Source organism: Anolis carolinensis, chromosome 4 (assembly GCF_035594765.1).
Source record: "Anolis carolinensis isolate JA03-04 chromosome 4, rAnoCar3.1.pri, whole genome shotgun sequence".
Classification (NCBI taxonomy): Eukaryota; Metazoa; Chordata; class Lepidosauria; order Squamata; family Dactyloidae; genus Anolis; species Anolis carolinensis.
Genome location: NC_085844.1, coordinates 45,613,473 through 45,629,779, shown reverse-complemented (window position 1 = coordinate 45,629,779; position 16,307 = coordinate 45,613,473). Strand labels below are relative to the sequence as shown.

Here is a 16,307-nt window from a genome sequence, read left to right as displayed (position 1 = left end):
GTGAGTCAAAGAGACCACAAAGAAAAAGTGCATTGTTCATAAATTCCACCTTTTCCATGGGTTGAGAGGATGGCTGCATGTGTAGTGCATCAACATAAAGGTTTGAAAGGTGATTATGAACTTTGGTGCATGTTCAATATTTCATCAGCAGAAGGAAAAATGTGATAATTCTGTCATTTAAAAGTATCATTTCCAAATAATATTCTCACTTACCCAAGACTCACTTATCCAAGGTTCTGGATTATCCAATGCATTTTTGTAGTCAATGTTTTCAATATATCGTGATATTTTAGTGCTAAATTCGTAAATACAGTAATTACAACATAACAGTACTGCGTGTTGAACCACTTTTTCTGTTAAATTTGTTGTATAACATGATGTTTTGATGCTTAATTTGTAAAATCATAACCTAATTTGATGTTTAATAGGCTTTTCCTTAATCCGTCCTTATTATCCAAGATATTCACTTATCCAAGGTTCTGCTGGCCTGTTTAGCTTGGATAAGTGAGATTCTACTGTATTAGTAAACCATTGGAAAAGTTCATCTGGAATTTTGGAGTGAGGAGTCATCTATATGCAAGTGACACCCAACTCTATTACTTCTTTCCATGTAAAGCCAAGGAAGCTGTCCTGACCCTAAACCAGTGTCGGTCATCAGTAATAGACTGGATGATGGCAAACAAATGGAAACTTAATCCAGACAAGGCAGAGGTACTCCTGGTCGATCAAAAGGCAGATTAGGGAATAAGGACTCAACCTGTGCTGGATGGGGTTGCATTTTCCCTGAAGACACAGGTACACAATTTGTGGCTACTCTGGAGCCAGCATTGAACCTGGAGGCCCAGATTTCTGCGACCTTTGCACATTTAAAACTTGTGCACCAAATATGCCTGTTCCTTCAGATGCCGGATCTGGATACAATAGTACATGACTTAATTACATCCCGTTTGGATTATTGTGATGCACTCTACACAGGACTGTCTTCAAAGCGTGTTCAGAAACTTCTGCTGGTCTAAAGAGCTGTGGTCAGGTTTCTAACTACAAGGAGCAGCCAACCTTGCAATAGCTCCACTGGCTGCCAGTTTGTTTCAGAGCACAATTCAGAGTGCTGGTTATGACCTTTAAAACCCTATATGGCTCTGGCCCAGGCTATTTGGATGATCAGATCTCTGTATATGAACTTGCCTGGGCCCCGAGCTCTCAGGAGAGGCCTTCCTCTCAGTCCCACATCCCTTGCAAGCTTGGTTGGTGGGAATGAGAGAGCAGGCCTTCTCTATCAGTGACTCCCCCTCCCCTCTGGAACTCACTGCCCAGGGAAGCCAGAATGGCCCCTCTCCTAGTCTTCTGGTAGCAGGCTAAAACATTTTTATTCAGGCAGGCTTTTAAAGAAAGGTTTTTAAGATCAAGTCAGGGGGTGCTGTGGTTTTAGCTTGGAATAAGTTTTTAGTCAGTTTTAAGGATTTTGACGGGGTTTTTTTTTAATACTGTTAATATTTAATTCTATTTTAATGTTTGTATGTTTTTCAGGTTTTTAAATTCTATCGGTTTTACTGTAAGGCTATTTGAGTCTCTTTTATGAAGAGAAAAAGTGGAATGTTTTTTATTAATAATGATAGTAATTAATAATAATAATAATAATATAATAGTTCTTCCATTCATTTTCAGAGAAATTATGGCACATCCCATTCTACAAATGGTTCAGATCATTGTAAATGTATTAGTAAAAATCACTATTACTTAGTTTACTCATTTCCGACTCTGGGGGTTGGTGCTCATCTCCATTTCTAAGCCAAAGAGCCAGCATTGTCCTTAGACACCTCCAAGGTCATATAGCCGGCATGACTGCATGGAGCGCCGTTACCTTCCCACTGGAACGGTACCTATTGATCTACTCATCTGCTAGGTTGGCAGAAGCCGGGGCTAACAGCAGGAGCTCACCCCACTCTCCAGATTCAAACTGCCGGCCTTTAACCTGCTGCGCCATCAGGGGCTCCTATTACATAGTTTACACAATTATTTTGTATTTAGGTCCATTTCAATTTGGTTTCAGTCTTTATTATGGAATAGAAACAGCTTTTGGGTCATCTTGGGGAATGACCTACACTGGGAACTGGACAGCATGACTATGTTCTGTTTGGTTCTGTTGGACCGTCAAACTCATCATTGCAAGACAGTCATGGTATTCTTCTGGATCGCCCTACAGCAACACTTGATGCAGCTTACTCTTCTGCTTTTTGTTGTTGTTGTTTGGTAAAAAATTAAACATGCTTATTAAAACCTGATACTTGAATCAAGTTTATTCAGTGGCATTTAAAGCTTCTACATGTATGACAAGTCTTCTGGAAAGATCCTCCATATTGCTTATGAGTGAATACTTCTTTGTTCTCGCACTTCAATTCCATTACTGTTCAGCTTTATCTTCTCTACCTAAAATTACTTTGTTGTTGTTGTTTCTATTATCAAGAGAGATTCCTGCAGAACTCCAAAGATTGGTGCATGGAGGGCAAATTAATTTGGATATGGAAGACCACCAAGAGCAAGAATACGTAAGGCCTAGGCTGAGATTCAAAGCTTTCAGTGGAGAAGGACAAAAACTTGGAAGGTTGTTTTTTTCAAAAATTAATCTTCATATCTTTAAAAGATCATTATTTAACTTTTTATTACTTCGGCAATTTAGAAATAGAGCAGTGGCTCTCATCCTGAGTTCCCCAGATGCTTTTGGCCTTGCAATTCCCAGAAATCCTAATAGCTGCGCTTTCTGGGAGTTGTAGGCCAAAAACTTCTGGGGACCCCAGGTTGAAAACCACATAAATAGAGAGTAAGTTAGAGCATAGTGCTATCCTGTGTAGGCCATCTACATTTTAGGCAGTTTGATGCTTATTGTCTTCCTTATTTTAGAAGTTTTAGTCAGAAACACCTGGAAAGCATGAAGTCACCTGCCCTAACTTTAAGAGTGTTCGCTCCTTAACTGGAAGTATTGTAATATTTGAAAATAAATAAGGTAGCATTCTGAGATTTAATCCCATTTAGTTCAATGGGAATTACTCTCAGATGTCTGTATAGGGAGAGACAGTGTTGTTTGGGAATCTTAAGTTGGACATTTAAACAGACCCAGGCTTTCTTTGCTGAAGACTGCCTATTGTACCTATCAACTAAACAAAATGCTTAAAGCACCTAATAAGAACACAAAACCCACTAAAAATAATGAAACTGTAAAAAATAATCACTAAAATAATAAAACTGTAAACTATAAAATAATAAAATCAATAAGTAACAAATATAAAAACTTTTTAAAGCACTGTATTTTTATATGCTCATTTTAAATAACTAAACCAATGTAAAACAACAGTTGATGCTGAATCTTCTTGATTATTCCTTCTATAGTAAAACTTTCACAATGGTTTACAGAACTGGATTTATTTGGTTCGAATGGACTCTAGAGCATAATTATATTGAAAAAGCACACCTTAATAATTTGTTACTTCATAAAAATGAAGTTAATTGAATGTCAAAAGCTGTGAAGCCAAGTATGAAGAAAATACATATGCCTGTTAACTGTCAAATGTCACTATTTCTTACTTTTCACACTGTAGTACTTTTGTATCTTTCCCATATTTATTAACTGAAATAAACATAACCAAACATATGTATTTCTTTTTAATAGCAAAAATCAAGTGCAGATGGATCCTATTCATATAAAGATTTTTGCCTATCACATGGCAATTTTTATATCCACAGAAACCTTGGATCTTGGGCTGGTTTCAAATGTAGCCGTTCAGAATAAACTCTGGATGGTAGCCTTCAGTCTCTGGAGCTAGACCCATAGGACTTCACTCCTCAAAACTCCCCTTTCTGAGAGGTTTAAGCTCTAGGGTAGTGAAGCTCTTGCTTTCCAACTTTCAAATATGAAGTTAAATGTAAAACAGGAAAAAATTCAGTGTTGCTTCCAATTGTTAGTTTTCTGTTACACAATGTTTTAAAAGAGTAAATTTTCTATACATAATTGTACTCGGTATTGTCCATTCACCTATCTATCACTACTTCATTTGGCATTTTTTCTTCTGTTTTAGCCTTACTCCTGAGATTGTCAGTACACCTTCCTCTCCAGAAGAAGAGGAGAAATCCTTTGCTGATGGTGCTGTTTTGGTAGATGACTCTGTGCCAACGACTAAAATTCAAATAAGGCTAGCAGATGGAAGTCGTTTAATACAAAGGTTTAATCGAACACACAGGTATGCTTTACAGTCCCTCCTTTATTTTTGATCTTGCTTCAAGATTATCATCGCTTCTTGTCATCTAAAAATTGTCAGCATTCAAAGCAAAAAGCAGACATTTTTAGTACATAGAGTATTTCATTGATCCAATGACTAAAACATAAATTACTATGTTCTTGCCAACAGGATTGTAGATATTCGAAACTTTATTATCCAGTCTCGACCTTTGTTTGCTAACACTGACTTTGTTCTTCTGACTACATTTCCACATAAGGAGCTTACAGATGAAAGCATGACACTACAAGAATCAGATATACTGAACACTGTGATTCTTCAGCAGCTAAAGTAAACCTTCAGACTATCAGTAAATCTGCGGCCTATGGCTTCAGTGAATGGATAATGTTTTCTATTGTTCTACAACAATGCTTCCAAAAAGGAAAAAAACGGAAGGAACCCAAGTTTTTGACTTAAAGAAGTTCATTGGCTTTCAATACTCTTCTGTCTTCCAGTTATAATTGTCTTAAATAGATTATAGAAAGATTTGTTAATGAATAGTTATTGATTTTGTATCTTTCTAAAACCAATGGTGTCAAGTCATTTCTGCTTTTATTTGGGGGTAGGAGTGCAGAGAGAATTACTGCAATTAGCCATTTTATAAGAGTGTAAAAGCCATTTTTGGATACAGACTGATTCTTTTTCAACAGATTTTTGAGATTTGAACTATGGGAAACTGTTATGCTGCAGCAACTAACAGCCATTAAGAAATGTATTGTGTCAGTTGAGATACAGTTGTGGCTCATTGTGAGACTTGGAAGTGTTATGTTTATATCTTGAATGTATCTAGCATGATTCTAACACATTGTAATATTGTGCTGTTAAAATATTGACTTAACCTATCATTCTATTTTAATCTCAGTTATAGTAATATTGATTTAAATGAGATGGTGAATGTTGAACTGAGATAAATATGTTTAACCTATCTGTAGGGTCATTTTCTGCAGCAAAGTATGACCCTTAGTTTTTAACAAGAGAAAAAGATAATAAGTAGCAGGTTTTTAAAGTGAACTTCTTTAGGTGAGATCTAAGAATTCTGCATGGATCAAATGCTCTAGTGTACACTTTGAGTGTTCTTTTCAATGGAAATACTCAATTGGTACATGTTGGCCAAAATCAAGTTTACTCTTAGGCAGAGGAAATAAGTATGTTAATGAAATCCCATTAGTTTTTCTAGTTGTGCAGGTGGTAACACATTTGTTCTTATGGTTCTTAGGCATGCTACCATTTGTGTGTCCAGTTTTGTATTCAGAAACTGTGTTGGATTTACCCCTTGGACATAGTCTGGAAGTTATGACATCATTTGCACTAGCTTAATGGCACTAAATGAAACTTGAGAAGAATGTTCTTGGAATTCTTTTAAGGTTCCATCTAAAACTACACTAACCTCTTTGTTGGTGGCAATGGTCTTTATGGAATTTTGTGTGGCTTCTTAGAAAACAAGTGTGATGTGATAAAAAGAAACAAAAGAAGAATTGATTGAAAAAGAAGTGTCAGGAGAGGGCAATTATGACCTCAGACAATGGCCGGCTATTAATACCAGTTAGCATTTAATGGTTGGACTTGCATACATACACATCAGTATTCTAAATAGCCACTTGTATACACAAATGTTGTGTCAAGAAGTGTGACAGTGTATGATGGTATGCTGTTGTCTCTGCTTAACTGTTTATACAATTTGCACTTTATCGTCTGATCACCATACATGGATATTTTGTTGACATGTTGATTACAATGTAATTTAAAGACAATTGACATATCCTTTCCTTCAATGTGTGAAGAATTGCCTATTCTGAAAAAGAACAACTAAGAAAGAATATGAAAGGGCTTATTCAAGTTGTGTAACTCAGAACTTCCATGGTAAAAACAGAATTTTTTTTCTGTATAGTTTGTCATGGTATCTTCAAAGTCAAAGTGTAGAAAGAGGAAAGTAGGTCTTCCATTTAGAATGTGGAGAACACTACCTTGTTTGTATATTTTTAAAGTAAGTTTAACTTAACCATTTAGTCACTATAATTTGTTTTAATTTCTTGTCCAGACGTTTACATGCACCTGTACATTATTTTCAGTTATTTGCTCACACAAAAAAACTTCAAACTTAACAAAGATTTTCTAAGTCCAGTGTTTGCATGATTTAATCAATCACAAATTTCCTTTGTGTGGTAATCAATAAAGAACATGTTTTCATTGTATTTTTTCCATGTTGGATTATTTCTTTTTTGAAAAGCAGAGAATCAGTTGTGTGGGAGTTTATCTGTCAAAAATCAGAGGAATAAACAATGAATAAACAAGTTGAGCCACAGAAAGATTACGATGAAATTTTATTCAGAGGTAAGTACTATTGCTTTAATTGGGTTTACGTTCAAATATGTAGTATAGGACTGAACCTTAAAGGATTTTTAGCCGACTATGAAGATACTGGTGCTTGAAACAATGCAAAAACAAAGTCTTTCTATTCCATTCAGTTGGTTGCAAAGATGATGCAGGTTAAAAGTTCCTTTTTTCCACATCATTTATCTTCATTGAGAGGTTGCCAAGAGAATTCCAAAAACAGCAGTCTGCTGCATCCACAGACATGGGCAGCTCAAGTGGCACCTACTAAGTCATAGTCCCTTCAGGTAACTGAGGAAGAAGCAACCATTTTAGCAGACGTTGCTTACTTTCCTGATTAAATCTTCACAATACCTGCTTTGAACTGGGTTATCTGAATCCACACTGCCATATATCCCAGTTCAAAGCAGCTAATGTGGGATTTTATTCAGCTGTGTGGAAGGCCCACCCCCTGGAGTGTCTTCCTTATCTGATGATGAAGAAGGGATTTGGATTCAGGATACAATTTCAAGGAAATTGCCACAACTTTATGCCTAGGAACCTGAAGTTAGCAATTGGTCTAGAGCAAGCATGGGCAAACTTCGGCCCTCCAAGTGTTTTGGACTTTGACTCCTAGAAATCCCAGCCATCTTACTGGTTGTTAGGAATTTATTTATTTATTTATATCCTGCTTTATCTCTCCATATGGAGACTCAAAGCGGCTCACTATCGAAAGCATTACAACTTAAAATATACAATAATAAAACAGTATAGCATTATATATTATATATTATCAGTAGTATTATAATTAATATAATATATTACATTACAATATTATGTATTATTAGTAATATTACATGTAACATTTATACAATTATTATTATATATTATTATATTGTACTATATTAATTGTGGGATTTGAAGTCCAAAACACCTGGCGGCCAAAGTTTGCCTGTGCCTGGTCTAGAGCATGTAATAAGTAGGGAAAATAGGAAGGAGATTGCTGAGGAAAGAATGGGCGGACCTTACCCCACTCAGCCTATTCCCAGTTTGAGAGTACTCTTTGCATTTCATCCTTATGAAGACATCTGGTAAGACACCACTTGTTTTACTCCAGTGGAGAGTCCCACCACACAACGTTATGTAGCAGGAAACATACTTGAACTGATTAACATGCCTAGATCTGATTTTTTGACAATTGCTATATTAGTCCCTCTCTGTCACAACCTACCTCACAACCTTTCAATGAGACCTTGTTTCCCAGGGATCAGCATTCCCTTAATTTTAGTGGGGCTGCTGCAGAATAGCCACTGAATATTTTCTAGATCAAACGCACAGTGTGTTATTTAATTACAATGACTGTTCTCTTCTTGATTTACCTGGCATATAACATTTAAATACCTTCTTGTCTTGATGTAACCTTTTGGGGTCGATCACTCCCGTCATGTGTTTCTGCCGCTAAGTGAAAGAGTTTTACATCATATTTCCTGAAGGAAACACGTTAAAGATGATCTCACCTCTTATGTTTTTCCAGTTTTGTGTGGTGAATTTTGCTTTCTCTTTATTCAAACAGCAGACACAGCAGAATTAGTATGAAAAGTATTAAATGCTATCTAAAGTCACACAATATGTGACTCATGATTCCACGATTGTTAACTAATGGGGTTTTTAATCTAAAATTGATGGCTCAATTTATCAGATAATCCAAGATCTAGATTTTAAATAGAACTAGTTCCATTAACAGTAATGACGAATAGATTGACTTAAATTCATGTAATCTACTTTATCTGATTTGCTGATTATGGATAATAGGCTTGAGCAAATTTTTCGTTAGTTCGTTAAATTTGTTTAAAATTCGTTTCGTAATTACTTTTGAATTAATATTTGAACCATCTGCTCACTGCCTTACAAATATTACGAATTTGAATAATAAAAGTACCTTTTTTCGTTTGTTTCTGATGTCTTCGGATGTAGCTGTAGCCCCTCTGAGAGGAGAAGCCATGTTGGCATGCCTCTCAGCCAATCAGAGCGGAAGAGGGAGGGAGGGAGAGGCATGGCCATCGATCTGCTAGCATTTTAAAAATGCCATTGAGACGCCCCCCCCCCCCGGGACCACTGGCTCCCTTCCGCATTGCTCTCTCTTCCCTTCTCTCTCTCCCCTCCCTGCTTCTCTCTCTCTCTCTCTCTGAGAGAGAGAGAGAGAGAGAGAGAGAGAGAGAGAGAGAGAGAGAGAGAGAGAGAGAGAAGCAGGGAGGGAGGGAAGAGAAGAGAGAAGAGACATGCCTGCCTGCGCTTGGCCTTCTCCTCGCCCTGCCTTGGTTTGGTTTGGTTTTCCTTCTTTCCAGACTTTCCAGCCAGGCTTAAAGGGGAATACCAGAGCCAGGCAAGCCTTCCTAAATGGAATCCTTAGAGCCAGAGGATATCCCTTTAACAGGAAAGGAAAGGAATCTGGCACCAACTCACTTGCAACAGATTCAGTGCCATGTAATCATGTGAGTTGTAGTTTTACAAAGTCCCTACCTAGCCTTCCCTGCAGAAGAGAGCCAGTGCCATGCCAAACTACAGCTCCCAGGTTTTTGTCAGATTGTTTTGAATTTCAACTCCCACAATTCCTAACACCAGACATGGGCAAAGTTTGCCCTTGCCTGGTATAGAAGCATTCTATTCTTCTTCTCCAGTCATGCCAACAGTATTAAGTGATAAAATCTTGGGCATTTTTTCGTTTAATGCTAAAAGTTCATAGGTTGTTCAGCAACAGCCTACTGGCTGGGTTGCTATGAGTTTTCCGGGCTCTATGGCCATGTGCCAGAAGCATTCTCTCCTGACGTTTCACCCACATCTGTGGCAGACATACTCAGAGGTTTTGACGTCTGTGCGAAGCTAGGCAAGTGGGGTTTATATATCTGTGGAAGGTCCAGGGTGGGAGAAAGAACTCTTGTCTGTGGGAGGCAAGTATGAATGTTGCAATTGGTCACCTTGATTAGCATTGAATAGCCTTGCAGCTTCAAAGCCTGGCTGCTTCCTACCTGGGGGAATCCTTTGTTGGGAGGTATTAGCTGGCCCTGATTGTTTCCTGTCTGGAATTCCCATTTTCTGGGTGTTGTTCTTTTACTGTCCTGATTTTAGCTTTTCTGTTGATATTGTCCATGTGCTTCTTGTGGATTTCAGTGGCTTCTCTCTGTAGTCTGACACGGTGGCTTTTAGAGTGGTCCAGCATTTCTGTGTTCTCAAATACTGGCTGTTAGGAATTGTGGGAGTTGAAGTCCAAAACATCTGGAGGGCCAAAGTTTGCCCATGCCTGATTTAGATCCATCTCAAAAAAGGGTATATTTGCCAAGCCCTTTGAGTACGACCTTGGAAATATGGCTATAGTGCAAAATGTTCTCAAGTGTTGGGTTTTGGAAGCTGCACAAGATGGCTTTAAGGCAATTTCTGACCCTCAGACAAAACATATGCAGCCAACTTCAGTAAGCTGGAAATAATGTCTTGATCATGTATCCAGCTCAAAAGCAGATTGTGATGGGAAAGTTCTGGAAAGTGCAGTATAGAGCAGGCATGGGCAAACTTTAGTCCTCCAGATATTTAATAATAATAATAATAATAATTGTTATTAATCTATTTCTAACCTGCCCTCTCTCCACAAAAGGACTCAGGGCAGCTTCCAAATGCAAAGGCAAATATTCAATGCCTTATACAATAATAAAAACACAACACAATAAAATAGCAAATAAATCATAGCTAAAAATGCATATAAAATTGATTCTATAGGGAGGATAAATGATTGGATTTCAACTCCTACAGCTTAGCTTTCTCTGCCAATAATGGTACCATACCAAACTAAAGCTCCCAAGATTCTGTAGCAGTGAGCCATCTTAGATATTGTAAGGGATTTATTATTATTATTATTATTGACACAACGACGTTGTATGACACAGCAAACAAGATAGATATGCTGGATTTCGTTTCACAAAATCACAAGTCGAACACTTCCCAAGTGTCTAGGACTGTGTGATGTATTTTCGGATGATGCGTGCAGATCCCAGCAGGGTGGCCTTTTGCAGTTGGCAGATCGTAATTTTGTCAATGTCTATTGTTTCCAAATGCCGGCTGAGATCTTTTGGCACGGCACCCAGTTATTATTATTATTATTATTATTATTAGACCTTGCTCCCAGGAAGGTGCCTTCGCTGTGGCTCCCAACTTATCTATCTACCTTTCCACATATTCTCCACATTGTGTGCATGTATATTATATATACATGAGCCCCGATAGCGAAGTGTGTTAAAGCACTGAGCTGCTGAACTTGCAGACCGAAAGGTCCCAGGTTCAAATCCCGGGAGCAGAGTGAGTGCCCGCTGTTAGCTCCAGCTTCTGCCAACCTAGCAGCTTGAAAACATGCCAGTGTGAGTAGATCAATAGGTACCGCTCTGGCGGGAAGGTAATGGCACTCCATGTAGTCATGCCGGCCACATGACCTTGGAGGTGTCTATGGACAACACTGGCTCTTGGGCTTAGAAATGGAGATGAGCACCAACCCCCAGAGTCAGACATGACTGAACTTAACGTCAAGGGATACCTTTACCTTTACCTATACACACACACACACACACACACACACACACATATCCAGGGACTATATATATATACAGTATATATCACACACACACCAATTTAACAAAGTTTCAGCCACAAAAACAAAGTTTCTGAAGTAGAACAATGACTTTCACAGTAAAGACAACCCAATGAAACAGGAAATAAGACTTTCAAACCAGGAACAGATTTCTGCAATTATTAAAAAATGGTTTATTATAAAAGCTATGAAAATTCGCCAAAAATCAGAGGATAAGGGAAACGTTCCAAATTTTGGTGAGCTATCAGTGTTAAATGTGTTCTACCACTGTACCAAGTTTGAAGAAGATCACTCAAAAAATGAGGGTGGGAGAGTCCTGTAAAATCTCCCCTCGTGCTGTTTTTTTTTGCCACTGCGCATGCGCGTCCGCCATTAACGAATTACTTTTGAAACTAACGAATTTTCGTTAAATTCGAAAAATTTTGAGGGCAAAATTCGGAAATGACATCAGAAACGAAACGCTAGCGCCCCTTACTTTTGAAACGAGTTTAGAATCAATTTTTTCATGGATCGCTCAAGCCTAATGGATAAAATACATTTTAAAAGGTGACATCCGACATGGAATCTGATTCAATCTTTGGTCCAAGGAAATTCAGAGACACATCATACAATTGTGGAATAATTAAAGTAGGCTACTACAACATATGAACAATGCTGGATCACACTGAGAACATCTTTCTAAGGCAATATTCTATTCCTACGAGAAGGCCTAGGTTAGAGAATTGCAGAGTGAAAGAAAGAAAGTGCAGTCTCTTAAAAAGCATGTATTCTGATTGTTTCATTGTTTTATGAGCAAAGCCTTCAGACTTTATAATCCTACAAAAATATAATCTTTGTATACATTTGAAAAGCGTGTACATAGACCTTATGTTGATTATTCTTAATCATTTACTTTTTGTAAGAAATGAAACTACTGTAACTATTAAGTATTAAAGGATTTTTGAATCAGATGTTTGTTATGTGATTTCAGATCATTTCCGACTTAAAGCAATGGCATCCCTAGAGTGAAATTAGCAAGATGTGTTTTGAGAGAGTTTGTCAAGGCCTTTCCTTGAACCTGAGTGTGTCGTGCCTGAGGTCACCCAGCATATTTACCATGAGGATTTGCACCTTGGTATCTCAAGAGCACCAGTATAATACCCAAACCATTGCATCATCCTAACACAAAAATGTGCTTGGCACTGCTCTGATTCAATGTTCTGGCTTTGCTTTCTTCCAGCCTCTCTCCACTAGGATGGACAGTTTCTATTACAAGTCTACATTAACTGAATTAGCCATTCTTAAGATTCAGGCATATAGAATTAACTACTCACAGAAGAAATTTCAGGCTATGTATCTGTATGAGCCACTGCCCTGAAGTTATTTGTCATTCAGCCCATAGGCATGTCCAAACTAGGCACTTGTACAGGTTCAAACACAGGAGTAGGGACCACTTGCAGCACCCCTGGGCTACTATTCTGGAATCCAGAACCTGCCAGGGTTCAAAAATGCTTCCTTCTCTCTCTCTCTCCCCCCCCCCCCCCCCAAATATGAACCCAAACATCCTCTAAAGGGCATGGCCCATTGGAGCATTTTATGCTCAAATAATTTTTAAAGACACACACACACAATATGAACCAGAAATGACTTCTATGTCACTCCCTCTTCTAAAGAAGACTTCTTCTAGGCTGAAAAGAGCCTGGGAAGAGCAAAAAAAAAATCCCTTAGAGGGGATATGGAGGCAAAGGTTTGTTTTTGTTTTGTTTTTTTGTTTTTTCAGAAGAGATGCAACTTCAGACAGCCTAGCACTAAAGAAATTAAATATAATACATAGTTTTGTAACAAATGTCCAAAATCTCTCTTGCAAAACAATTTAAATTAGGACCATACTAGGGATTAACCTTGTTTCTTCTCAACTGACACATTAAGGAATCACTCCCCCATCCCCCCCTCCTTCCATTTTCTAGCGGAAATTTATCTTCTTTCTAGCCTTACCTAAAATTGGTATTTAAAACTTTTCCCAACTGGAATAAATAGCAAATTATGTGATCTTCAGTAGAAAAACTATGGGAGTGAAAAGGTTGATAAAGCTATTTTTCTGTCTTCTCTGCCACAGTATACTGCTTTTGGAAAGAGAGTAAGACATGATGTTTTCCAATCATGGTCTAATTCGATTCACAAACAATGAGAACTGTGAAAAGAGGTCTTTTAACCAGTATTCCCCCATTAAAACATGCACTAATTACTTTTCAAGAATCTGCTTTATAGCTTTAGCAAACATGATGCATTTATTGTGGAAGACTTTGGTACACTTCTTGATTGTTATGGGTGTTTGAATGGATCACACATAGGTGTTGTGTGGTTTCCGGGCTGTATGGCCGTGTTCTAGCAGCATTTTCTCCTGACATTTCACCTGCATCTGTGGCTGGCATCCTCTGATCCCTCATGATTTGCACATAAACATTCATTTGGACATGGAGCATTTGAGTATCCATTTTGCAATGGAGTTCCCATTGGAGACTAAACAGTTCACAGTGCACACAAGGCCAGTGGGTTTTTTTAAAAAAAAATCTAGTGGATTTAAGCCAAAAATCAGTTCTAACAATCATGCAGCTACTGTGTGTATACAGCAAGCATAATCATAATAATCAAGGACTTTTTAGATATTACTAATATAATATGTTTTGCACTGTAATATTTGAAAGCATCATTTAATAGAAAAGTCACTTTAGTTGTTCAAAGGTTCAAGGAAACTGATGGCGTACTTTACTGAATTGGTAATTAAAGATACTAGAGTACTAGTGAAGGTCCTTGAAAGTACTGTTCAAGGCTATATTCTCAAGGCTAAATGCATAATAATGCATGCTTATCAAATAATTACAGAGCTCCAAGAACCCTTATCTGGTGAATTGTAAAAGACGTATTTCTGTGAGGTGATGGATATTACCTGAGGCTCAAACTACATGTGACATGGAGGCAGATGTTTGTGTTCACCATAGAAATCTGGGAAAACATGGCTTTCCCACTCACATCTTATCTTCTTTGATAAAAATGAACCCATGTGGGAGAAAATAACTGAGTGCAAAGAAAGGAATAAGCAGGCAGAAAGAACAATCTAACTCTCCTAGTAGACAAAAAGAAATTGTTGCTAGGACATCAGAGTTTGGGCTATCATGAATGTTTTACTGTGGGAGGAAGAAGGGATGATTGAAATAAAATGTTGTAAGTGGTGCTAGGAATTGACAGAAAATAGTCCTGGACATCAGAAACGTCATTTGATATTTAAACAACAAAACAGACCAAAAGCTAAAGTAATGAAAGCAATTTCCTGAGATGTTTGACCCATCCAAAAAAGTCCTTTATCTGGACTAGAGCAAAACTCTTTAATAGAATTTGCTCTTATTATGTTCCAAAATGAGTACCGAATCAAGTGAAATGTTTTCTCATTTCAGAAATATATCTTTGAGGAGTAGATGTTGAAGGTCCATGAACAAGAACTAATATGGACGAAAAATAACCCATGTTATCTCCCCAAAAATGCTGAAGATTAGGGTTGCTCCTAGATATGCCCCCAAGATTATATGAAATGAAGGGCAAGATGGCCTCCCCAGTGCATGGTGTTCCCCAATTTTAACATATGTGCACTACCTAACTGGAGTGGCAGTTGAATCTTACTTCAATCCTAGCCACAGAATAGCAGACCCCACCCCACTTGATGCAGAAAGCTAATAAGTCAGCCTTAAGAAGACTGTAATGCCTTCCATAGTTTTGTCTTCTAACCATGATCAATAACGGGAAATTATAGACAGAGCTACCAGTAAGCTACTGTTTCTAACCCCCACCCCCACCACTTCACTCCTTCTGAAGATAGTTGTTTTTCACATGTATAAACTCATCTTGCTATTTCAAGTGAACAGTAACTTTCAAATCACATTTTGAATAGTGGGACAAAGGAAAGATTAGAAAGCACTCTGTTTCCATAAATGGATGGATGGATGGACGGACAGACAGACTTAAAAACTTGGCTGTTCCAATGTGTCTTGGAATAATGGTTTAGCTCCTGATCATGGGTGCCCAGTCCTATTATAATGATTTTTTCTAGGCAACAAGCACGCACCGGGGCCTCCCTGAACAGGCCGCCGGACGCTGGGTGAAGGGAAGAGGCACTCTTTCCTCCGCCCAGTGCCCCATTCAAGGAGTGTGCCTGCTGCCTAGCAACATGCACCAGGGCCTCCCTGAACAGCTGCCGGACACTGGGTGAAGGGATGAGGCACTCTTTCCTCCACTCAGCGCCCTGTTTAGGAAGGCCCTGGGGCCCAGCCTGGTGAAGGAGTGAGCGAGCGAGGAGGGCCTTTGCCAGCCGCCTTCACTCGCCCATCCTCCGTCCCTCGCTCACTCACCCAGCTGGGTTCTGGCAGCACCGGGACCCGGCAGGGTGAGTGAGTGAGAGAGAGAGAGAGCGCGAGGGGGGAGGACATTTGCCTTGGATAATCCAGACGCTCGGATTAGCGGGGCTCAGATTAGCGGTGCTCTACTGTATCCTAAAGTCATTCCACTGGCTGCCAATTATTTTCCGGGCAAAGTACAAGATGTTGGTTTGACCATGATTTGGATCCACGTTACCTAAAGGATCACCTTCTCCCGTACAATCCACCCTGAACACTTAGGTCTTCTGGAGGGCGTTTACTCCAACCAGCCAGAACCCAACTGATTACTGTCACCCAGAGGACCTTTTCATCGGCTGCCCCAAGACTGTGGAACGACTTGTCGGAAGAGCTTCAACAGCTAAATGAGCGGTTGGAATTTAAAAACTATCTTTAGACCTATGTCTTCCAGCAGGCCTGCAAAGCCAGTTTTAAACATGAATTTTAAACTCACACCCATTGTTTAATCTGTTTTGTGTATTTTAATATGTATTTTATAGAAATACATTTTAATATGTATGTTTTATAGAAATACATTTTAATTCTTATATTTGTGGTATTTTTTTTACAATATTTGTGTTTTAATTTTGTAACCTGCCTCGAGCCATGAGGAGAGGCAGGTAAGAAATAAAATTATTATTATTATTATTATTATTATTATTATTATTATTATTATTATTATATTACATTTTATGA

The 16,307-nt window shown here is 38.4% G+C and overlaps 1 protein-coding gene across 5 annotated transcripts in view; it reads left to right on the top strand.

Annotated features, from left to right (window-relative positions):
• ubxn2b (UBX domain protein 2B) overlaps positions 1-16,307 on the top strand; it is a 52,344-nt gene that overhangs the window by 18,902 nt on the left and 17,135 nt on the right. For 2 of the 5 annotated variants that reach the window (XM_008108481.3, XM_008108485.2), the window contains exons 7-9: positions 2,465-2,602; positions 4,071-4,232; positions 4,401-6,460. In XM_008108481.3, the coding sequence (XP_008106688.1) occupies positions 2,465-2,602; positions 4,071-4,232; positions 4,401-4,563 (463 nt within the window). In that variant the 3' untranslated portion in view covers positions 4,564-6,460. Of the gene's footprint in view, positions 1-2,464; positions 2,603-4,070; positions 4,233-4,400; positions 6,461-6,498; positions 12,159-16,307 lie in introns of those variants that run through there. The other 3 variants (XR_010005983.1, XM_016992846.2, XM_008108484.3) reach the window with 3 other exon arrangements.